This window comes from Falco naumanni, chromosome 9 (genome assembly GCF_017639655.2).
Source record: "Falco naumanni isolate bFalNau1 chromosome 9, bFalNau1.pat, whole genome shotgun sequence".
In the NCBI taxonomy this organism is placed as follows: domain Eukaryota; kingdom Metazoa; phylum Chordata; class Aves; order Falconiformes; family Falconidae; genus Falco; species Falco naumanni.
The window spans coordinates 45,316,015-45,342,268 of NC_054062.1; the positions used below are offsets into that span (position 1 = coordinate 45,316,015).

Here is a 26,254-nt window from a genome sequence, read left to right on the forward strand (position 1 = left end):
ACTGAAACTGTGCTGGCAAAAATCCTTCCAATATTTCAGTATTTCAGTCTCATGATGCTAACCAGCATTGCCAGAAGGCGATCAGATCGCTCTGGTCGCCCTTCAATGCTGCTGTTATTTTACTCGTAGTGTGGATCATGAGAACTTGATGAATTGAAATGACGCTGTGTGCATTTCAGTTCTTTGGTGGGACCTGTTTTTACCTTCTGCTGGTCAAGAAACCTCCAGTTCTTCTTAACCAGCTGTTATCTCGTACAGACCCACTAGATGTCCTCGTAGATCTACTTTTTGTTACCGTAAGGTCACAAGGAAAATGTTAGTGATGGGTGGAGCACGATGATTGGGTAGACTGTATGGTTTAAAAAAAAAAAAAAAATAAAAATCAGCAAAGATGAAGGCATACATTATTCTGCTTGCTTTAAAACAAACAAACAAAAAACAAACAAACAACCCCCCCCCCCAAAAAAAAAAAAAAACACCCAAAACCCACAAGAGCTGTTCCTTGATATCTTAGGTAGGGAATAATCTGCAGTTTCCTTTGCTTATTTTTGCAGCTGGAAATACTTCCTATTACTGTTTGTGAACTCTAAGTAACACCTCAGATCCAGACAATCTAAAAATTTTGCCTGGCCTTTTTGAGTTTTTGCGATGAGAAGGCGAGGTACTGCTAGAAACTTAGACATTTGAGGCACATTCTTTCCTTATGAGAATGGAAGGCTATTGTCTTCTGAGAAAAACTGCATCAAAATAAAACTTTTCAGAAGTATTTACTTCATCAATAAAAGACAGAAATTTTGCTTTCCTTTTGCTCTTAACAAATCAGAAAATGGCTAGGTCATATATACCTTGTTTTGTCAGTAAATTATTTAAGTAGCCTGATTTCCTTGTCCATGATAACATCCCCTGATACTAATTCATTTCACAAATGCTGTGGGATTGTCATCATACTGGGTAGAAGGATCTGATCTTCCTTTTTGTCCATTGGTTATTCAGTTGAAAATAGGGAAGTAATTTCTTTTATGGCCCAACTTACGTTTTTACTAGTTTAAAATAGCAGTTCTATTCAACATCCATAAGAATTCCATGAATAGAAATGAGTCAATTCTGATGCAGGTGGTACAGGTGTCAACTGAATTTAACACCCACCCAGAGGCTGTTCTTAAGGTCCCCCTGTCTCTTTGACGAGTCCCATTTTTTGTTAATGTTTCTGCAAGTTTTATAGGAAATGGTATGTGTGTGGCTGAACCGTTTAAAATCATTTCTGTCTTGTCTTTGATCTTGTCCACTAGTCATCTCTACTAATAATCCATGTTTTGCTTTATTTAAAAGAAAATAAGTATTGTATTTGGTATGAATGTAATAATGACTGTATAAAGGGAATGAAGAGTAACAGCATGTTTTCTTTCCTAAATGTATTGCTCTGGTGTGCAGTTGCTTATATACTGGTTGAAACCCTTGTAGCAAGTCCTTTCTGCTACTTACATTTCCAGGTCCAAGCCTGTTTCCTGCATGTTAATGATGTAAAATATTAAAATGATGCATGATCTCTGGAACAACTGATAATAATAGTTAAAAACAGTCCCTGAAAGGGCATTGCTTTTGAGAAGTGCCCTGGAGTCCTTCCCCTGTTGAGCAGAAGGGCTTAAATTTCTCCCTTCATTGGTTTAAGTCTGGTGAAAATGGTACAAAAAGTTTTCCTTCCCAAGCCTCTTTGCCCTTAAGGATGATTTCTTTTAATTTTCGTAAATGTGTCCTATCCTATTATTGACTGTTGACAAGATATGGCTACAAGTAAATGAAACCCAGGGACTGTTACTAACCAATGACTTAGCGGTTGAGAATTTCTGAGCAGTGTGTTTTGCTACAGCATTTGATTAGAAAAAGTCCTTCAAAACAGCTATAATTAAAACAAAATGGGCCTGCCTTTTGCCTCACCTACTGCTAGTGTGTCTCACAAATGCCCTTTATTTTGCTTTCCTTCCCTTAAAGTGAAAATAATAAAATAGGCATAATGGAAAGACTTCCACATTTTTGGTAACATATTTTGCTTTTCTTTTTCTGCCCAACTTTTCGATTTTAAAGAATGTGTTGGGAAGAGTTAGACAGAGGGAAACCATGGGAAAATGAATGCTGTTTTGAATTTTCTGTGTAGTTTGAATGTGTGTGCATCAAAAGCTGCAGTGGAAACCTCCTTACTAAAAGCCAAGCTCTGAGGAATGATGTACCATGCAATGAACAAGCCTGACGCTGCATGATGACTTTCTGAACAGCTGTAAGATAACTCTACTAGGATGCTAAAAGAACATGGCATTAGTCATGTGAGCAAAGTTTTAGAGGAATGGAGTCGCTGCTGAAGAGATCACTCATTCATCTCCCTCAATGCCTGTTTTCCACAATCATAATGTTACCCTTGCTTGACAAGTATACTGTATGGCAAGCCATCAAGGCCTTAGAACAGGACTTGACCCATTTGAGCGATTTCAATCCCTCTTCCCTGGTGACTGTGGCATTAAGAAACCGGGGAGGAAAAAAAAAAAAAAAAAGGAACAAAAGAAAGAGAAATTATTTAAATTAATGTCATTACTATAATGCAAAAAAGACATCCTAAACTGAGGGTACAGGCCAGAGAAACATTACCTTTTTTCTGCATTTGCTTTTAAGGTTTTGTTTTTGCCTGTCAGTGTTCTGTTTCGTTTTTAGTATAATTGAGTCAGTTCAATCTAAACCATTACCAAAAGTGTTGGTTCAGCGCAACATGTGAAACAATCTCAGTGGCCTTTGCGTTTCTTCAGACTCGAACGTGCCTGTGATTCAGGTAACGTACAAAATGGCACGGTGGGGGTTACACGCCCGTTTGTGAAACAAGATGCTGTATATTTCCAGAAATACCTAACAAGGACATTGGAATGACTGAAGGCTAAAAAAGTTCCATTCTAACCCGTCCCTCCTTTTGGCATTAGCCCCTAATTCTACATTCAGTGGTTTGGTTCCCAACCTACCTGTGAGTCCCGAGCAGGAAACGTGCCAGTGGTTGGTTCAGCATGTTTCAGTGGACCGATGCTCTGTGTGCTTTTGGTGATGCCTTATTTGTGAACTGATTTTAATGTCAAGCATATTTACCATTATTAGTTGTGTCTCTTATATGGGCAAATTTTGGTATTCTGTCAACAGTTAATTTGAATTCCTGAGGATATAATGTAAATGAAGTAAATTTTCCAGAAAATTTTATGAACATCTTGTAACTCTTTAGTAATGTGTAATTTATTGCATTAAAGGAGTTCCCTGGCACAGTTTAATACAGAGAAATTATTAGCATATGTTTAAGAATAAATATATTTACATATATGTATATGTATGTATGTGTATAATGTATATCTGTGTGTGAGTGTGTGCGTAAGAATACATGTGTATGTGTGTTTTGGTCTGTGTATACATACATACATATATATAGAAAGTCTTTGATTCTTACAGGAAGCAAGATAGGCTAAAAATATCTAACAGATAATAATTTTAACTCAGTAGTATTAATTGTGCCAAGGGAAAAATATATATTCTTAGGATTCTCTGTTTTTACTATGTTCTTTTTTGATCCAAACACTTGACTGTAAACAGTAATTCTTCCCCATGTCTGCGGTCACCCTATACGACTGAACAGAAATAAAGAGCAATTTATCTTTTGCCCTACTTTTAATGTACAGCCAAAGTGTTATCAATAATCTCATTGCATTTTTTTTTTCCCTGGGTCAAGACTGTTAACATAAACTAAGGCCTGTGTTAAATCCCTTAAATTACCTTCCAGCTGCCTTGTTATATATATAACCTTGCCATTAACCTGCTGCTCTTCCTCTCCTCCCATCCAACACATGGTTATAGCCAAGATGTCCATCTACAAGAGAATGAAACTGGCATGTTGTTTTGATTGCGGACGCTCTGAGCGTGACTGCTCTTGCATGTCAGGCAGTGTACATAGTAACATGGACACCCTTGAGAGAGCCTTCCCACTTTCTTCTGTCTCTGTTAATGATTGCTCCACCAGTTTACGTGCCTGTAAGTTTTAACACCAACACATGCTGTTCCATGTCTGTGATGTCTGTGGTATCATCCCCGTCTTGTGTCGTACATTGTAGTTCTGTGAGTTTTACTGGGCTGATGCTTTTTTTTTTAAAAAAAAAAGTCAAACCCACATTTAATACAGCTTTGTATCTATATTTCTGTTTTAATTTATTTTTAAGATGAAAAATGTGATTCATTATTTTGCTTCGTGTGCTCTTTATGAGGCATGCTTTTGCAATAGCATGCAGGACCTTAGTAGTGCAGTTTGGTGACATCTTTTTTATTTAATTCATACAATATAAATTGTCATTAATTAAACAATAGGTGCTGCAGTGGAGGAACAGGCCTGTGTCTAAACCTATGACCGGTGCTAAGCAGACAGCTTTAATGGTGCTGGCACTAGAGCAGCATACAACGGGCAGGGAATAAATATACAGGGTACAACTTAGCTGCTGAACCGTGGCAGCTGCAATTCTATTCTATGCTGCTACCCATTGTCTTTAGTTTTGTTTGTAACCCTTCAGCCTCAGTAAGGCAGGGCCTTCCATCCAACAGTGAAACCGCAGAAATCTTAGTAAAAACGGTTGTACGTTTTGTGGTGCCTTTTTAGAAGGGCTATCCTGATGCAAGCTTACTTCCTGATGCAGGCTTTTTGAAATTAACTGTGGAATCTGTCCCGTAGGACAGTACCATTCTGGAATATGCCCCAAAAGCTCCTTTGAAAGGTCAGAGTTGAGAGAGAGAAGGCAGAGAACGTAGAACAGTTCTGCGTAGCCATTAATTCTTTGGGCGAAATGACAGGGATTTCAAAGCTTGCTTTATCAGTGTGATGTCAACAACTGAAGGTTGTTAAATACAAGAATGGTGATTTCTAAATTTTTTTTTTTTCATTTTCTTATCCTCTTCAGATGTTCATAACAGGCAAAACTATGTCTTGGGACAGGAGCTATTTTCCTTTCCCCACCCAAGTAGCAAAGAAAAGCTACAAAATTATTCAGAAACATCTATAAAGCAGTATTAGGACTTTTGATCAGGAAGCATGTCGGCTTTGTTACAAGTCATCACAGATAAAAATGCTTTCCATGGCTAAGAGTGTAACGTAGTTAGTAGATTGTGTCTGGTTTCCTTTTGATACCATATGTATATTGCAGTATCTAGTCCAAGTGGTGAATGATTTTAACTAGTTTGACACTTGAACTATTTTTCTGGACACAAGTGTGGAGTGTATAACAGTACTGTGATTTTTGTTAGCTTTTTTGTTCAAAGACTGTCAGATAAAGATTTTAATAGGATTTTAGAGATTTTACTAGAAATCTTCTCTCTGTACGTGTGTATAAGCACTCTGAATGTTCTTCTTATCTACTTGGTTGCGACTTGTGCGTCAGCTCAGGGGAGATGGTTCCCCGTTTTAAGTCCTATTCTAAGTTCCAGGAGTTTTTATCCTTTAAAGAGGCCTTTATCAGGGTAAAACACAGCAAAACATACATAGTTAAAAAAAGCAAACAAGAAACCTTCCTGGATTGAGAATTACTGCGGGCGGTGTTACTTATGCAGCCTAACAGCCTCAGTGACACACTGCCCGGTATAGTTTGCCTTAATACAGACTAGTACAGAGAATATGTGGTTGGGTTCCGACACTGGTGTTAAAAGCAACCAGGTCAGGCTAAATGAATACATCCCCTACAAATGGGTAAAATTTCTGCCATTAGCACTGTTTGGTAAGGAAAGAAAAACCGTAATTTATAGGTTACCGTAGCTTTCAAGTTCACTTAAGACTGTACAGAGGCAGATAACGTAAACATTTTTGATTGTGTTGCCTGCTGAGCCAAACCCCTCCGCAATAATGGTATTATTTCCACCAAAAAAACACAATACTTTGGGGAAACACGGTAGATCTACGCTGTATTTTGAAGGCTAAGTGATATTGACAGCTTTGAGGATTTTTAGCATCCTATCTTTCAGGGGCCCTTTCCCCCCTTCATCACTCCATCAATTCAAAAGAGATCTCACTCTTCCCCTTGTGAGACTAGTCACCTTTGACTGTTAATAATAAGTACGAAAATCAATACCAATTCACACTCTTTGCAAAGCAGCATAAGCCTTTCTTTTCCAATTAATATATATACACACAGATGCAACGTTTCACTGGCAGGGCTTCAACAGAAATCAGTGTGTTTTCTTTGCAGTGTGCAGGGGTCGTATGATGCCCATCTTGACAGAGCTAGTTAACTCAAAGAATGGCGGTGAGAGTCAGCTTTTCATTAAATATGAGCAGATGTGAAATGTAGAGTGTTTGACAATTAGAAATGGCAGCAGCAGGGCCCCAGAATCAAAGTAAGGTCAGATTGGTGGATCAGATTACCACTCTTACATTCTTTAGTTGTTCTGAAAATCATTTTGAATTAGTGTCAGTGGAGCCATGATGGGTTTTGCCCTTTGTCTTTTATGCTAGGACTGTATTGTTTCCCCAGACACTCATTAAAGGTCATTATATTATTACAGGGCTTGCTTTGGTCATGGTGCCCCAGTTGGGTTGGGTTGCTTCTACAATTGCTTAATGCATTTCTTTCTTTCATTTCCCACCCCCACCCCCCCCCTTTTTTTTTAATATACTTTTGGTTATAAAAGGAGGCTTTTTTTTTTCTTCCCCAAAGTAAATAAAATCACAGACCATTGTATGAAACTTGAAACAGTGAGTAGCTTTTATAATAATTAATGCTGTTTGTACAAATCTGATGTCAAGTAGAAGACACCAATTTACATATTCAATGATGTACACAGGATTTAGGGTACTAATTGTTTAATACATAGAGAAAGTAACACTTGCAGTGTATTTTCCACTGTGAATGATTTTCTCTGTTATTATATTGTTGCTTGTACTTCCAGCAAATGAAAATCATATTTTGATTAAATGTAATCACATTAAAATAGCTTTTGAGTTTATAGGCAGTTGTCTGGGGAAAAAAAATGGATATGATTTTTCTAAATGTAAGAAAATAGGATTTAAAATTTGTGTGTGTATATGCTTTTTCAGGTTTAGCTGCTTTTGGTGGGTTGCTACATGACCAGCACTCAAACGGTCCAAGTATTTTTTGCACTGGAGACTCAAGGAAATTAGAGTGAAGAGAGGCACTTAGCCACTGAAAAACCTGGGGTGGTTTATACAGTGAAATTATGTTACTAAGTGTGATGTTTCTGCTTAAGTCTGTGCCAAATCTTGGGGAGCGCCATTCAAATGATTAATTGATACAGACAGAATCTTGACCTAAACCATTTAATTTCTGTGTCTATCACCATATGGCTGTGCTTCTCAGGAACATCACAAGTTCATGTTCCAAAAGCAAACCTCTAAATTTGTTGCTGTGCCCACTGCCATGGGAATCTAAATTTCCAAAGACATTCTTGATACTAGGCCCACACAGATCTAATTGAGCTTGTGAGAAAGCATGCCTTGGCACGCTCGGATGGTTCTGAGAAGCTTTGTGTGGAGACTTTATGGCTTTGGTGGATATCAGGGCTCTCTGGAGACAAAAGACAAGACTAACTATCACTATATTTTGAATTTAGGGTTCAGTCTGAACTCCTAGCCATCTTTTGTGGAAGGAAAGACCATGTAAGACAAGTTGGAGGAAGCTTAACTTCTGAAAGCAGCCAAAGCATGTACCTACCTACCTACCTGTGTCCCGGGCGCAGTTTAGAACCAGATATTCCATCTGGTGTTCTAGTGCCATCACGTGATTTATGGTGGACAGACAGGTTAGATGCTGAGTCTTTTTCAAAGGACTTGAAATCACATTTTGCAAGATCAGATGGACATTTTGGGCGGCTTGGAGAAGGAGAGCTGCTGAACCAAGGTTGGCACACTGTGCTGCAGCTACGTCTGGCAATGTGGTTTAACAAGTTAGGTTGAGGAAAACTCTAGCTTCTTCATTGACCTGTGCTACTTAGGGCAATGTAGGCTCTGCCTGTGTGTCTTTACAACTTCAAAACCTAAATTCTATAGTGGGAATGGGAAAGACGTGTCACTGACTTAGCTAGAGAGAATGTATAACGCTTACATCGGTCAGTGTATCTAGAACTCATCGGTCATGTAACTGCACTCGGGCTTTTCTGAATGAGTTGAATATTAAGTCCTGGGTTCCCAAATTGCTGGCTGGATAGACAGTGTAGTCTTCATCTCTCCTAGAATGCAAGAACTATACCCTCTGCTTTCTATGGAACAAAACTAACCTACTACTGCTCTAGTCTTGCTGGAGTAGCCAAGACAACAAGGAATACTTGATTTTATGGGTGATCTAAGGTGCAGGAAGGGCCTGTGTGTGCCCCACCAAAGACAACTTTCAGTGCCAGAATTTCCTTCTCCCCCTTTAGCAGCAGTGGTTTCCCTTTGACAGGATGTGTGTACCACCTTGTGGTGGCTACTGACTCCAAGATTCTCAAACCAGCTATAAATATGATCCCATTTACATTGTATTGATGATACTCGAACAGGAAAAGGTAGGGTGCTACCACTGCTCTCTCCCGCTACGCACTTTTTCTGAGCTGTGCGAATCCTGTTGTGGCCACAGGAGGGATGGAGAGTCATTTGTTCTGAAACCATTGCTTTTACATATGCTGCATAAACACTTTTCTCTTTAATATAACCCGCTGATCCCTCTGTGGTCACACTGTCTCATCTTTTTCCTGCTCAGAAAGGCAATAGCACACCTTTAATGTTTTGAGGAAGAAGAAACAGAGGGAGTAAATAAGCGATCGGGTCTGCTTGGAAAGGAAAGACAGATGTTGCCCCTCAGGGGTGGCATCATAAGGTCATAAGCAAGTGATTATAATCAGATTGTTACATTTTTTACAGCTCACTTCTATGGAATGATCCCACCTCTGTGTACTGGACAATGATATAGCATTATGTTGTGTAGCCTGTTTATTTTTTTTATGAATGAGATTAATGGAAACGGGACATTAGAATGAGACACAGTGCCAAATAAATTCCTGTTAATTCAAAACCACAGAGAATATAAACAATAAGCCTGTGAAACATGCTGTGGCTGATATACTGATTTATGTAAAACTAGTTCCAAATATTGTTCTTGCTTTTGGGGTGACAGATTTTTACTTTGCTTACATCAGTTCTCATGTATTCAGCCCTGTGGTCCTGAGAACTGACATGGCTGTGACGTTTCTTCTAAATACCCCTACAAGGCTGCATACGTCCCCTTTCAAAATACTGACAGTAATGTAAAAATGGAAACCTGTGTATATTTTAGTGTTCCATTTTGCAGATAAAATACTGTTTTAGATAACTCAGTGGAGATGCAAGTCTACTACAGCTGGGAGTGGCAGAGGAAAAGGCGTGTACCTCAGTGTAGTCTGTGTGGCTGCTGGGTAGTGGCGAAGAGCGGCTCACCTTTCTCGGCCACCTTCTCAGAATGAACTGCTTTCAAGTGAGCTGCTGTTACCAAAACTGGCCAGTGGGGTTTTGAAGCATATAAAATAAGGCGATGGAACAACTGAAAAAAAGAAAGTACTAATGCGGGAGATTCCTGCGCTGTTCTGTAGAGGTTCTCATGGTGGTGGCCACTGCCATGAAGTCAATGCTTGTACGTGCTGGAGATTTGCCGTGTTTGCAGCCAGCTCCACAGCCTGTGGTACGGGCAAAGCAGAAGCCAGCCACCATGAGATCTGTTTTGCTGGGAATGAAGTTAGCCTTCCACTTCCAAGCTTAGTTTATATTTGCAATCCTGCCTAACCTACTTTCTTTCAGTCATCTCCTTGCGGCATTTGTACAGAGGTGCACACAGGTGTTTCCACTAAAGGTAGGATAAATGGACTCAATGTATGCAATCACAGTCTTAACTAGCAGCCAAGAACTGCTCGCTGGAGCGGTGGTTCCACTGGAACAGCCCTTTGATTTGTCTGCCTTTCTCGTGCTCTTGGTGTGCAGGCCTTCGGGTGATCCTCTCCTTGATGCAACCATATGGCTTTCTGCATTGCTGGCGTAGAGATAGAAGCAGTGTATATGTCCTCTTGAGACTCCAAGTATCTAGTCCATCATTTTTTTCATGTATATGAAGGCACTGGTACTTTTGTATTTCCTTTTCAGACACTAAATAGATGACATTAATTGTGGCGAGGTCGGGGGGTGGGGTGGGGGGGTAAGGTAGTACACAGGAAACAATAGATATTTTTACGGTAGGTGACTGCAACTATGTAGTTTGACTCTAACACTCAAAATATCAATCCCTTTTATTGTTCCATATTTTGATGGAACTTGAGTGCTGCTAAAGTCTTTAACTCTCTTCTGGATATAACATGAGCATACAGATGAATACTGAGATGTAGAAATGCAAGAGCAGAAAAGGGCTGAAACAACCCCCACAAACCAAAGCTGTTCCTTTTCAGATGGTAGAATGGTAAGAGCAGGACAATCCGACTCGTTACTGATGACCAGCAGATATAAATAATGAAGCCCACACCTTTTCAGTTGAGTTTTGTGATGCAGCATGTTAAGACTAGGTTGATGAGAGGGAGCTCTGCCCAATTTATGCTGTCTGTAACAAGGAGATGAGCTCTCGCATCACAGCAGGATGGAGGCACTGCTAAGTTTAGCAGCAAATTGTTTGAAGAATTGGGGAGGCAGGGGAAGGAGAGATCAAGAAGTCTGCATTTAATTCCTTTAGGCCTTTATGTTGAGCAGTGATTCTTACCAGGGTCATAGGGAAGAGACTAGTGAGTGGCTTGCTTTGATGGGGACAAGCTAGAAAAGATGCTGTCTGCCTCCTGTGGAGTGAATTTAGCAGAGGGTCTTATGCAAGGTGACATGGAAATTATGTTTGCATTTTTAGTTCCTGAGTGTGGCTGGTTGTCATGAAACTCACCATGACAGTTTCTTACCACCAGGCAGCAGATTCTTCCTGTTACCTCCTTGGTGTGGGACAGATGCTAGCCGGTTAGGTCTCCTTCTCTGCTGTTTCCGAGCTATTTCAAGCGACAGATGCCAGAGCTGGCTCCGTTTCAGCTTGAGCATTTCTGTCATAGCCCTGCCTTGAGCCCAAATTCTGACCTTTACTATATGAAATAAAGTATTTATGAACAAGCAGTGGCTTGATCCAGAGCAGGCTTAGAGCAAATGTCAAGTGTCAAGTCAGTCTCCTGCCTCCTTATACCACCTGCGTTAGGAACCTGGATTAGACCCTAGACTACAGCACCGACTGCCTTAGGCTTTATGGGTCTGGAGAGACATAACTTATTAACAAAGAGTTATTAAATTTTTATCAGTTTTATAACACAATGTAAATGCCTTCTATGAATCTACATTGTATTCATTATCATTTAAAACGTTAATTAAGTCAAAGTTGCATTTAATTCAGTTCTAAATGTGCCTTTGGGAGGAAGCTTTTAAAAACAGCTGCAAGATTGAGAGCTCATCGAGGCTGGGAAGTTGTTACTGCCACTTTTCAGGATAGGTCCTCCAAGTTGATTGTCATTTTGAGTCTTAGCTAATTTGTGTTGATGTTATTGGGCAAGGTCTCAATTTAATATTGAACCAATAACAGCAGAAAGCTATCAGATCATGCTAATCACAGACACACTTTGATGCATAATTTGTGTTTTCAAATTGCTTCCAAACAAAAATGAGTAGTTGTTTCTTAAAGCCTGTGCTTGCCATACTCTTGTATTATAATGTGGGGGTTTTTCCATTTCATATCATTATGGGTTGGCTCCTTTTACAATTCAGGGAACAATGTGTTCACTAACTTGGAGTATTCTCCTTCAGATTCATAGAAAATTAAGTCCTCTGACCTAGGTCTTTTGCATATCATGTAATCTGAAGTTCTTGTTACGTATAGAAGGAGGTGCTTATTGAAATGTGCAACAGACCACAATGTAGTATCAACATATAATGTGGAATCCAATTTATTGTAAAAAAACAAACCTAGAAGAAAACCCCTCCAAACCAGGTTAAAATGTGCCTAGCTTGCATTATGTAAGGGAGCGTTACTGCTTTTGATGCATTTTGATGTAAAAACAGGAGAAAGAAGATAAGAATCAAGCACAGTGTTTTCACCATCTGATGATTCCATTGAGACCCCTAGCATATTGAATATATACATACCTTTACTCAGGTAAGTAGCCACATTAGCGATAGCGTGACCGCTAACGTACGTACTACTGATTCATATTTCTAGGACTGGAGCCATAGGCAACCAACCTGGTGCTTACCTAAGGACTCTCCTAGCTTAGGTAAGCATTAGGTTGCTTGCCTCTGGCTCCAGTTCGAGAAGTATGCTAGGGCAGTCCATGGTGTTAGAACCAGAGATCTTCAGATTTTATCGAGTTCAGCGTAGGTCCAGCCCTCAGCCTGGAAGCCAGAAGCAATTTGCGAGACAATATTTACTGGGTCATCATATTTTCTACTGAGTACCTAGAACATTTCCAGGTATTTGTGTATGCCAGGATACATAACCTCGTAATTTTTTTATGTGCGACACAAAAAGAGGAGACTGTTGTCACGTAAATCTATATGTGGTTCTTGAAGTGCCACAAAGCAAGCACCCACCCTGTATCGTTGCTTTGATTGAGGTTACAGTAGACAGGAGGGAGTTGAACAGAGGATGATTTTTTTTTTTAAAGAAGTCATTGATATATTTATTTTAGTATGTAAGTTCTTTAATATGTTGATAATATACTTGAAAATAGTCAAGCTGTACTTTTTCTGTTTGAGACCATTCACCAACTTCTGTTAGCATTCCTTTTCATAGTGCGGTCTCATATAGCTTCCCCTGTGATATTGTACATATTGCTGAACGCTGTAATGCTGTGATTCACTTATTGTCAGTGACTTCAGGAAACATACTGTGTGCTACCTCACACGCACATGCTTCACTGATACCGATCAGATCCTGTTATCACAGTACAATTATTCTGAAAGGAAGGATGGAAAAAACATTATTACTGTGTAAGATGTGGCCATTGTCAGCTGCTTAAAAATTCATGTGGGCATTTTAGTTTGACTGGAAATTCTGCCTAGGTAAATGTGAAACAAAAGTGGCGCAAGGCAAAGATCTCAATCTTGACCGTGCCACTGACTTACTACACAACTGTGGTTCTTTTCCCCCAGACACTGAGAATATTGTGTTCTCAAAATATTATATTATATTTTGTGCTCAGTGCTTTGAGATCCTTGTGTTCTGAAGTACTGAATATAAGCCTGGGTGTTCTTTTGACATAGCAATTCCCTTGCAGAGGCCAATTTTCATGTCTTCTAATCTTTGCTGAAGGAGGTCATAGATACATGGCGAGGAGGAGAGGGAAGTGAAATGGGCTATGTGACAGAAAGGAGTGGGGAAATTACCAGAACTGCCTTGCTGCTATCTAATTTAGGGAGGTTTTTAAAGGGGAGACTACCTAAGAGGGCATGAATAGTTTCTGTTTATCGGTATCAGCAGAGAAGAATCTCTTTTTAGATTTCTGAGGAAAAAATATTTTAAAAACCATCTGCAGGTTTTAGCGGCTTCCGAACATTAATTGGAATGCCGACCTTGTTTATTGTGAAGAACTGCTGAAGGAAATCCAAAAAATCATTATAGCATCTTTGATCTTTGTCATGCAATTTCCTTTGTTTGTTCTTGCATAAAAGATTTTGCTTGCACTAAGCATGTTGCTTTCTCCATTCCCATGTTCCTGACATTATCATCACTCTGTGACTTAGCGGTGGCACGTGGTGCCTGACACGGCATGTCTGACAATGTAGAGAGGGATTTTACATCACCGTAGCTGTGCTGTGGAGGAAGATGGGCAACAAGGAATGGAGGTTCTGTTCTTGATCAAACTTGCCAGAAGGTACCGGCTGGCATGCCAGCTAGCAACGTGGATGGTTTATTCTACAACTGGCTCCTCTTCTCTAGCACTTAGGTGATCCCATACCAGACACGTTGCTTGGACTTTTAGCAATAATAAAAGTTGTGGCGTGGGCAACAACTTAAAAGTCAAACGTTTGCCTAGCTGTAAAGTTTCATCAGGTAATCGAACTAGGATTCCTCTAGCAACAAATAAAATCAATTACAAGTTTTGAGCCTAATGCAGAGGTGATGCTTATTCCTCTTCCATGAGTAACGTGCGTTAAAATCCTTAGCTGCTAACTGATAGTATGTTTCATTAACAGGCACTTTTCCGATGATTTTTTTAATTTGTGCTTTTTATCTCTTGTTAGAATTATTCCTGATCTACCAAAATATGCAAGGACTGTCAGGTTCTCAGTGATCGCTCAATCACAATATGGGTGGCAGCAAAGAAGTGATACGGTATTTATTTAGAATTGTGGAGTGGGAAAATGAATATAATTCGCATGGCGAGGCAGCAGAAGGGTGAAAAGAAGTGAGATGCACCGCTGAATAGAACAGGATGTACTTTTCTGGCTCCCACTACATAGTCTCCTTTACAACATATGGGAAACATTTCCCAAATTTTCAGATGACATGCTAATATTTCTCACTAATAATGGAGTTGGACTCATAGCCATTCTCGCATCTTGTCTTGTTTTTGACATGAAATGCTGCTTTTTTACTTGGTTCTGAACAAAGCCAATAAGCTTTCCAATTCAGGGCAAGCAACAAAATAGCAAAATAAATTTTAATAACTCTTGGATGTGAAGAACTGCTTTTGATGTTCCACATGAAAATATTTATGCTATTGTGTGAGGTTGCACATTTTCAGAGTGCTATCTGAATTAGATTTTAATTGTTGACAAATGATATTTTGTGTAAATTGAGACATGAAAATGTAATTTTTGTTCATTTTACATACAAAAACTGCTGAAAGTTGAATTGGTTTTCACTTGATAAAGATCTACGCTTTTCCATAGTTCTTAAAAGCTGGATTTTTTTGCACCAAGAGCTTGTGTTCCATAGAAGAATTGGTCAAGGGAAAACGACTGTATGTGTATATATAAGCATGTAGTAGAAAACATTTCATGGTGTATATTTTGATTGTGTCCAGTCAAGAGGTTCACCACCCTGGATAACAACATATACCTTATTGATTTCTTCATTCAGACAAAGGAGAAAATATGAGAGAACAGTGGAGCTGGGACAAATGTCAGTCTCAGCACAGGTTCTGTGGTGACCATCGTAATGCAAGGATCTGCAGAGACTGGAACCAGTAACGCAATCGTAGCTCTTTGACAGGATCTTTCCACACAAGGAGTCCAACTTACAGGCATCTTACCCTTTGGATAGTTACATGACTCAGCAAAAGCCTTTGGTTATGTTTGGAAGAGAAGTAAATTAAATGAGCACACGGTTGCAGTGACAGGGAAGACTCAAGCCAAGGGTCTGTGCTCTCATAGTCTAGACTCATCTGATATTACATCAGTCTGAAATCCTGCAAGAGCAGGAACAGGCATTCTTTGAACTCATTGGCACCAGATCCTTCTGCGTGTTGATTTACGTAGTATGAATTCCGTGCCATATCTGTGCACTTTAATATGCCATTTTTGTATAATTCTGCCATTCTTAGAACTCCCTAAACTTCATTTCGCCTCTCTTTAAAGCATGGGACTATTTTATTTTTTGTTTCAGATCTCCCCCGTGATCACCACCACATGTTACATTTTATTGTAACACGGTCTGTGGAACTTCTCTTTCTTCATTCTTTCTTTTCTGAATAATTCTTGAAAGCATTCTCTCCTACTTGAATGAGGATGCTTACCCTGGTTTTGGATTTAGGATTTCCAGCGTTGCTGTGCCTAGTACCTAGTTGAGCTTTACTGGTCTCTTTGGTTGGCTGGTTGAACTGCAGTTTTACGGGTAGTTCTCCTTCTAAATAGAAAGTTCAGCTCTTGTTTTGCATCTAAAATTATAGCTTGAGGGAATGGAAGAGTCATACCTTTAGGCTCATATATCCAGTCTCAATACTCAAGCCCCGCATACTTCTCAGCGAATATCCTGGAGTTGTCCCTTGGGTCCCCCGGATTTCCTCAGCGGTATCCTTGAGTTCTGCCTATGAGGAATATAAAATATGTCAAAATATGCATTTGTTTTTAATCTGCCTTTAGCATACAAGTCTTTTGTCTGCCCTCTTCTTTCTCCTGAAGCGGGACAAAATAAAATCCTCAGAGGTAGAGCTCCAAGCAATTTGCTTTTGGAAGATTACTTTCTTGACAGCTGTCAGTGTCCCCTGAGCACTGGATTTCTGGATGCTTTCAGTATCTGACTCTCAAAACATCTGGCAGCAACACTATTTCCAAACATATTGACATCCTGTGGCATTTGTGGTTGATATAGTTACTTTCAGAGTAGTAACTGACCCGTAAATCTTAGGAATCTTATATATCAGTTTTGTCTTCGTTGGAGAGAGTTGTCGTTCCTCCTCCTCCAGGTGATTGTGGACTTTCATGTGAAATCGGTGTGATAATTATAACAGAAATGCTGGCGCTTTGGTGGCTTCTGCAGAATTGTGTTTCTGTATTTTTTTCTTGTCTCGGTCTTCGTCCCTCCTTACCATGCTACCTGCCTTGAAAATTAGCATCATCTGTATTTAACCCTATACTCACAGAGAAGTGATTTCCCTAGTATAACACCGAGTACGCCAGGCATTCTGCAGGACATACCTAAGCAACCTGAGCAGCTAATTCAACACTTGGACAATCCTCTCTTAATTCTCCGCTGCCTTCTTTCCTCTCCTCTTGTGTCCGTGCACTGCATACTGCCGGTGGGAGTGCTGTTAGGCTGCCTTCTCCTCTGGTAATGGCCATAGTCTCGTCAGGCTCTGGTTAATGAAACCAGAAGTACTAGCACAGTGCATTTACCTTTGATGAAGTTTTCTTTCTAAAGCTGTTCCTTGTCATGGGCTGTGATTGCTTTGCGTGATCTGCCTGATCCTTGTCATGAACTAAGGAAGCTTGACATCCCTGTATAGCTTTAGTAACAAACTGAAAAATGAAAGGACAAAACATTATTTATTTTTTTTCAAAGGTGGCTATCAATTTAGTTTGGTAGATTCGATATCCTTTGCTTTTTTCCCCTCGTTTGGTGGTCTACATATTTTTATGCCATTATAGTTTGTCTTACACAAAGTGAATGTGAGAAGGCATGCGTTTCCCTCTTACAATAATTCTGAATATTTCAACCCTATCTTCCACATGTATTTCAGTGTTATCAGTGCAGTATTTTTGAGTATTCAGTGGGAATTTAACAGTCGTGTTTTTATTTTGTACAGAGATATTTTCATCCTATTTAGGTTTTATTTGGAAAACAGGATCCTTGCTAAAGACATCTAGCCTTTTGTGTACTCTCTCTGTTAGAGATCCAAACACTGTTGTAAGTAAAGTTGTTATTAGTTATCACTGCTGAGTTTCTTATCTTATGCTTTATTTTCCACCCTTATGAAATTGCCAGACCTCGCTTCCCCATAGCAATCGATTTCAGCCAAACTACTGTATGCTTGGGCAGAGACGGGAGTATTAATTCTTTTGAGTGTTTTTTTTTGCTCATACAGTCAGAAGTAGACATCAATTTTCCATTTTATTTTTTTTTAATATTCTTATTATTATTGTGGTGTTTTACTTCTTTTGTTTTGCCATTGTGTACCTAGAAATTATGTGCCGTACTTTAATTTTCCATAGCATTGAATTATATATTCCATCTCTATTTTTGCTGTTGCAACTTTTGGTATTATTTTATAGATGTAATCTTTGTTATTCTTATCTTGGTTGTTTTTATATTTTTATCAGATGATATGGGTTTTTTGGATACATCTGTTCAGAGAAAAACAGATCTTTACAAGAATGGAGTACATTGTAGAACTTGCTAAAGTAAGGAGTACTTAGGAAAAAAAAATATACAGATTTCTCAGGGTTGTGAAGTGTGTTTAACCGTATATCTGTAAGTGGTAAAACCAGCATAGGTTTCAATAGGTGTTTTTTTTTTTAATCCAACGGCTTCTGTTAATCCGTTTGATTAATTTGGATGTGGCTTAAAGTACTTTGAGTAAGAGAATTTGCTTGTCAACAATTCGCATTCTCCTCCTTTATGAAAGCCGTACTTCAGATAACAGAGTATTATTAAACTGCAAGCAATATGCTAAAAATCTGTCCTCTGGCAACAACGTTTCGATGTGTAAGAGCCGCTGAGAAATACGGTTCTATACTTGGGCAGAGATTTGAAGACAGAAAAGCAGCACTTGGGGCTTGAAACTCCACGTAGCCAGCAGGTGGTGGTGGTGGCTTAGGAATAAGCGGTGGCTGAAAAGCCTCCAAGAACTTCATGTATTGCTTTTGTGAGGAAACAATTTTATTTATAAAAAATAATATTTTAAATGGCTCTTTTTAATTGTAGAGTAGTGTTTCTGGGTGGGTATATATGGTGTAAGCACCGGTGTATAAAGCCTGTGTCTATGTAAACTTGCACAGCGTTTTATGCTTAGTTTACATATGAAAATTAAATTATGACCTCAGAGGTAACAGTCGTGTGAAGACCTCCATCCCAGAGGAATATTACAGCTGAACCTGAAAGAGTATTGAGGATCACTGAGCCTGATCCTATTAACATTTAATAAATGGAAGTTTTTCGACTGAAGACTGATGATAAGAAAGCCAGAGTTAAATGTCAAGATTTCAATTCTTCTTGATCAGAGACACAGACACTTCTACACCCTTTTGTGCAAGGGTAAACAACAGCCAAAAGGGGAAAAAAAATCAACAGTACTAAAGTTTTAGAAGTTTTGTAAAAAAAAATTCCAATTTATTGGCGGCATATTAACCACCTAGTAAAAAAACCAGACTGAGCAATATCCTCTACATTGTGTGTTTCAGAAGTAAGACAACTCACTGGGAAGTGGAGGAATATTTAAAAAAAAAAATAATAATCCTGGGAAGTGAAGAATACAGTCCCCTAGATTTGTAAGATGTTTATGAAAATCAGTTCTTTACTCAACAATTTACTCAAAATGTACTGGCAGGGAAACGGGTATGGGGACTTAGTGTGCCTTCTTCAGGAAATGTGGTAGGGGAAGTTTATCACAAATTTATTTTTCAACTTGTCATGGTCAGGACAGAGAAAAGGTTATTTCAGTTTAAAATTTCAGGATAAGCAGATTGGAATTATACTGGAAATGCGTATTTTTAAGATGTTGAGATAAATTGGCACTTTGAACTGGAAAGCAAAGTGATAATTCTAATTGGATTTCTGCAGGATGAAATCCACGCTTCCCAGTGTTGGCAGGAAGGAAACAGTTGCAGCAAGATGTAGCTTAAATTTTCAGAGCCTTGCTCCAAAGAAGCTGGCATATAACCATCCCTGTCCTATCCACTGAAATACTCTTTCTGAGGAGCAAACCCAATGCAATAAATACAAGATTTCTAATCCCAAGGAGCAGAGCAATCGCCAAGGACTCCTGTGCTTACGTTTTCCCTTAGTTACTTCTAGGCACTGTATATTTTCCCACTGAATGTAATGGAGCTGAGGGAGTGTAAGCAGCAAAGTGTTCATAAGCACAATGGTGAGTGGCCTTTCCAATTTTTAATTTTTTTATGTTTTTTAAATGGGAGATTATTTTTTGTCCTCGTAGAGAACTTCACTGGTTTTAGCAGTGACTCATCAGATGGTGAGTGTATTCAGTTACAAAGGGGAAACGTGTTAACTTTGTAAAAACAGGACAGTTTCCTCCTGGAGTTTGGCAGAACTGGGTAAGGACAGTCTGCCCTTGTTAGTGCTGCAGCTTTCCCTCCGTGTCCCTTCCAGTGTGTCTCCAAATCCTCTTTGAGGCAATAGGACAAAGGAGGAGACACTTTGGATTGCTGTGTATTGAGACAAGGGTAGTCTATGACAGTGCACTGAATTACAACTGTGGGTGTGGAAATACTACAGTTTGCTGGGTGTTGCTACTCGTAAAGAATCCTCCAGAGATGTGCCTTTTGGCTTTACATGTCATACCTTGGGTCACTGTCAAAAGACCACTCGTAAGGGAATTGGTGTCCTTTAATTGACACTGCATTTTTTTTAAAGAAAGAAAAAAGAAATACAGAAATAAAAAAGCTGTTACAGTTATTTGTTGTTAGAGATACACTTTCATGTCCAATTAACAACAAAAAAATCCTCATCAAAAAGTGTAATAACAATTTACTCTTATCGCGTATGCACATGGTATGTTTTTATGGAATGAATTCCAAATAGTGATAGCAACCTCACCATCTTATACCTGGTAGATCTGAGAGTATTAGTGATTAACAACCACGTTTTCTGATAATTTTGTCACTTGAGTCTTAGCAAGAGCTAAAAGGAACTCCATTAAAATGGAATTGCAGTTTAGACACATCTCCCTTTCTTCATCCTTTCCCCAAATAAGCTTTACCGTACCCCAATAGTATCCTGTGTGGGTGCAACATGTGGAGAAATTAATTGGACAATTAAATGGACGGGGGGAAAAGGGTCTACTGACGGGTGGGTTTTTTTTAACTTTTCCTGTGATGGTTTTCCAGCAAGAATTACTTGACAAACAATTACAGAGTGAATCAGAAACTGAAAAGGCAATGGAGAGTGGGGACTCAAAATCAAGAGAAATGTATGAGGGAATACTAAAATCTGAATCAGCAAAGATGTTTGAGGTTCAATGGACCTATGACTTAGTCTCAGTATCAGAATTTGATTAGGCATTAAATGAGGTGGCTTTTTTCCTACAGTGCACGTTTGTCAGGGGAACAGGAAGGTGGTTGTTGCGTACAAATAGCATCACGTGGTGTACATCCTTCTGTACAGGAACGAGAAGCCAGGCCCGTGAGAGCTGGAGCCTTTCTTCCCCGAGTTGCCCAAGCCAGCTGTAAAGCGCTGTGTCCGTGGCTTTCTGCCCACCCTGTTTTATCAGCTGCCAACCTGAAGCATGGGGTAGGAACAGCTCCTGGTCTACCATCTGCTGGAGTCAATGTCAGCGTTTCCACTGACATCGGTAGACTTTAGATCAACCACAATTTCAAAAGCCTTAAACCACTTCTTTGCTTGCTGAAGTCGTAGTAATAGAGAAGTGAAAACAACTGGTATCTCTGTAAAGCATTCATAATTTATTTTAGTTAAATTATATGAATGAAACTGGAGGAGCAAAGGAAAAAAAACACTGAAGTTTTACAGGAATCATAGGGGATTGCCCAGAGCCTAGGAGTGTAAAACCAATACCCTGGACTTTTTTGACCAAAAGATTCAAGTTAAAAGTTTGCTGGGTTTCCAAACCTTTGCAGACTATATTTTATTCTATACACACGTAACCCTAAAAGCTCAGGAACGTAGTGTTTATCGTGGTTTCACAGAATATCAGAGCAGCCATCTAGAATGCATAACAGGATCCAGCCTAGCAACATTCCACATTTTCTATTAACTGTCTTTTGACAGCATTCAGGGGAAAGCAGAGGTGAGGAATATATATCTGGCTGAGTTTCAATCCTTTATGTGTGAGGAGAATTAAGACTGAAGGAGTGTGTATTATTAATGTAAAATTTAAGCACCAGATGCCAATAGGAAAAAAAAAAATAGAGCAATGCATTTGTCATTCAATTTTATGTGCCTTTAGCCAAAAGGTGCAAGCCTAGGACACAAAGAGAAGGAAAATAATAATAATAAAAAGAGATGTTCCTTGGGCTGCGGTGTTTCAAAGAGAATGTCTCATGTAAGCACCATTCAGTATTTGTAAAATGTTGTGAGATGGTACGTTCTTGATATTCTCGGATCTTGATGTTTTCTTATCTGCTTTAGATGGCACACACTGCAACGAAAAGCCAGTGAGCCTCACCTGCTTTTCAAATGGTGCTAGTATGTAAAGATAAGCAGCATATCTGTTTCTCTTTGTATAAAAAAAAAAAAAAAAAAAAAAGGCAGTGAAATGCATTTCCTCGAGTTTGTAATGCACACAGAAACCAAACCAGCAATCCCGTTTCAGTGGAATTACCATTTCAGACACCAAGCAAACACTGCTCTGCAGTTTCTAAAATTAACATTCTTGTATCTCATCAGGCACCATTGTACTGTAGTTTCTAATCAATGAATTCATTACATCTGTTACCACTAAAAAAATCAAGTAAATTTGTAGAATAAATATTTCATTGGCGTGAAGTGATTTTTAAAGGGGACGAGTAATATTTATTTTCCACACACACACACAAATGACATTCCCATTAAACCCTATTTCAATATTACGCTAAATTCCAACCCCAACCGACTGGGCACATTTTCCTTTCTGAAACTACCTTTGATAAGAAATGCATTACAAACTCATCAGTTTAGCTTCCTGTTAACAAAGAGACAGCAGCCGTCTGGATTATTCTAGATCCGCAGTGAAACTGCCACACTATGTATGCTCAAACTAAAGCTGTGCAAGTTTGACAAGGGGCAGATGAATCCAGGAGTTATTGTGCAGGGGTTTAAGCCTATGCGGCAGCTGACGGTTGAAATAATCATCTATACATCGCTCTGAGCTAGCTGGGGAAAGGTTGAAGCTGTATATTTTCAACATATCTAGCCTAATGGTTAATCTGTTGTCTTGTACAGGGGGTGCTGGGTGGAATCGCAGCGCTAGCTGACAGTTGGGAGGAAGGGCTGTGGGTGTTTTCAGTTGCCTGGTTCACAAAGTGGTAGGTAGCAAAGTCCGACCAGGCTTGTCATGGAAAGAGGGAAGGCACGCTCGCTGTCGCTCCCATCGGAACGGACCCGGGGAGCCAGCAGCTCAATCAACATATTGATTATTTGCATTTAGCCATACAGAGCTGCAGCTTGTCTCCACTCGCCCCCTGAAAGGCCAGCTCTGTGGAAGACATGCCAGATTGCAGAAGGGTGATTGCTCCTTTGGAGGTCAGCTGGGAAGATGCTTAGGAGAAGGAGAAGGGTGAAGTTGTAGGGGGGAGGATGAAAATCTTTTTTTCAAACCGAGACAGTTGAACTGTTGCAGACACTATCTAGACTTCTCGCGCTGGGTCTGGCATAGCTGTGCAGCGACATGGCGTTACTGGCTGCAGAGATTAAGGGGGTGCAGTAGGAATTAGACTGAAACAAAAATGAAGTATCTGCAAGTGACAGCTCTGGCTGATGGCTGACTGCGAAGGAAAACACTGTGCTAGTGTCTGGCGGAAAACGGTGCTGAAAGCCTAGCAGCTGATCGAGATGGGGGAGGAAAGGAGCAGTGGGTATCAGTGGTGGTTGTTTAGAATGTCTGGTTTTGGTCAGGATATTTTTTTCTCCTTTAAAACACATTTTCATCTTCCCTTCCAGGCAAATCATGCTGAAGCCAGTTTCAGCCATTTTGTTGAAAGCACTGTACTGGTATTCTGCCTTGTTTCATTTAAATTAAAGCTCAGCCCGGTTTTAAGTTATGGCAAGTGTAGGCTCACAAAGAATAAATAGAGATTGCCATAGGCATTAGATTAACTACGTTGGTTGTTTTAAAAATGTTCAGGGAGTTGCAGATTGCATTTCAAATTATCTTCATTGTAATAAATAAAACGTATAGAAATAGAAACAGGCATGATTCCCTAATGCAGTCTGTAGGCAAGTGTATATTCACTGAGCTTGAAAGGGAGTTCATGAGAGTGGGGGGAAGGAACAGGAATGCTTGCAGCTTCAAAATACTTTTACATAAATTGCATTCATAGCTCACGTTTTGTAGACCTTGTTTTGTATCTGTCTGATGTTGACAGGTTTCTGGGGCAAGTTCTGCACAGCATTTTCCAAAAGCAGGTAGTGTTCACTCAGGGTGCAATTAGGAAATACTACAGAAAACAGGGAATTTCTCACTCTACTCCTATCCTCTTCCTTATTGCTTGCTGTTCTCCAAAATTTATTCAAAATTTGCTCTCGAAATAACCAGTAAGTGTGTCTGTTCTTAGTTAATAATAATGCCTTATGGATACGTCACAAGTCTCCCGAATAGTTCTAATGAACTTTGGCAGAATAAAGAATGCAAGCAGCACACTCGTCTAGTGACCACGTGCATTGAGGATAAAGGCATGTGTCATATTAGATGAAAAGAAACTTATCTACAACTAGCGAATAATTCTGTTTTAGTAGACTTGCTGGTGCTGAACTCATCACATACTTGGAAGAGAACCCTTGTGGATTTGGACATTGTGGTTTGACGTTGCACAGTGGTGCACCAAATTACCCCAGTCCTGATGGTTTGGTTGCCAAACCTACTGAGGCAGAGACAGTACGTGAGGATGTATTTAGTTCCATATAATTAACAGCAATCTTTGTTTCCCAAATATGTTTTCTATGGAAATCAGCCCACATAGTGGTGCAAGCACCCAATCAGATTATTTAAATAAATTTGTGATAAAAAAACCTGCCCTTGCTGAACAACAGGATGCTAGAAAAAATGTGGTTTAGATTCCGCACGTTATAGTACGTATCTTCAGAAGTGACGGTGTTTCTCACTTAGTTGTGTAATAGTGCTTAATCTGAAAGCACAGTAATACCTTGTGTTCAAAATTGCACCTCTGTGCTTGCACTGGGCGCCCCATGTGTATCCTGACGGGCTTGTGTTTGTGGCACAGTGGGCATGTACAACTTGACAGGCTATTTAGATGAAAAATAACCAGTTTTACTCTTCTAAGGCAGAAAACATGTAATTGTATTAGAGGAATGGAGAAAGATAATCATCTCTACCAAAGATAGGTTGTTCAGCTATTATACTGTAGTCCTTGCTTTTCAAGACCGAGTAAAAAGACCCAAGCCATAAACTGTTGGAGTCAGAAAAAAAGCTTGTCCTATGGGCAAGGTATTTCATAGTCATCCAGTGTGGGGCTTCTTCCATTTTCATCTGAGGCAGCTGAGCTCTCGTCAGAGGCAGGAGGTTAGAGTTCATGGCATGAAACTGGTAGTTGGAACTTCGAAATCTGGAATAATTTGACAAAAAAATGGCAGCTCTGTTGTTCCCCTTGTTTAATGTTTTGATTTTCCATGGTAGTACTTACCCACGCTGCTGGAAATAAGGGGAAGTAGGATATGTTTTAAGCAGCTCAGCCTGCCTTCATGCGGAACAAGATCATGTGATGCTATTAAGTACGATGCCAAGCTCAAGCTGTTACGCCATACTGAAAGACAAGGTATTTTAGTTCTGGCTCATGCTGTGGCACTGCAAGCACAAAATCTTGGGAAAGCTTGCTTATGTCTGCATGGAATATGCCATAAACCATACTGTTACAGAAGTTTAGTGCTTAATAGTCAGGTCTGGTGTCTGAAACCATCACTTACTGATCTCCAGAAGAGACTGTAAAAATATTATGATGTTTCTTAAACTTGGTCAGAGGAGGGTGGATATGTATTATTAATATATTTTGGTCTTCTTTCATTGTATGTGAAGATACTTTGTTGTAGGCAGGTGGTTTTATAAAGATTATTTCCAGTATTACTGCCTGTAGTTTAAAAATAGAACTGAGTTGATGCATTTCAAAGTGTTCAAATATACACTTGACCAGTGGCTTGCGTAGGGAGATAGGTCTCTGCAGATATATTTTATCATCTGAAAATTGTTGTACTGGAGGGATATCAAAGATGGAAGTACAAGATACGACAAAACCCTTATAACTCTGAGGTAAGATTGATAATTTTCAAGTACTGTATCCAGTATGATACAGAGCTTTTTTTTTGGCAGTTTTGCTGAGGAAAGATACATGCTACCCTCCAATGATTTAAAATCTTTGTGAACTCTAACGAGTGTCTATTATTATTATTATACTTTAAATGTTACTACTCTTAGTGATGAGCAGAATAACACCATGAGTTAGACTGGTTCTGTTCTCAGCGATTATTCTGTCCACCTCGGTCAGAGCTGTAGCGAGCCGTCAATTCAGAGAGCATTGAATGGGAATGGCTACTTTGTCACAAAATAGTTGGACCTGGTAAAAGTGTGTTCAAATGAGAGGGAGACAGATTTTGCACTTGAACACAAATGGCAGGTGTGGACGCTATTTATGTGTCTTTCCCTTTCTCAGGTAGCGTTTCTAGCTGATGGTAAACTAGACAAAGATGCCAAAATACATGCTAACCTCCTCAAATAATTTGAAGCTATTGTCTGGTCAAAGTTCTCCATGGAAACTTTAGGACTGTTGAAACATATGGAAATAATGCCGCAAGATTATCAGTCCACAGGCTGCTCCGTACCTCGCCTCCTCACCTCATATTACATAACAGAATATGACATCTTAGTGGCTCCGCAATATACCTTGTTC

General features: G+C 39.5%; 1 protein-coding gene across 30 annotated transcripts in view; it reads left to right on the forward strand.

Moving 5' to 3' along the window:
• Positions 1-26,254, forward strand: part of KCNMA1 (potassium calcium-activated channel subfamily M alpha 1) — a 504,883-nt gene that overhangs the window by 401,826 nt on the left and 76,803 nt on the right. For 14 of the 30 annotated variants that reach the window (XM_040605548.1, XM_040605549.1, XM_040605520.1 and 11 more), the window contains one exon: positions 3,874-4,047. The exons of the other annotated variants lie outside the window; for them this stretch is intronic. In XM_040605548.1, coding sequence (XP_040461482.1) covers positions 3,874-4,047 — 174 coding nt within the window. The remainder of the gene's footprint in view (positions 1-3,873; positions 4,048-26,254) is intronic. 30 annotated transcript variants of the gene reach the window in all.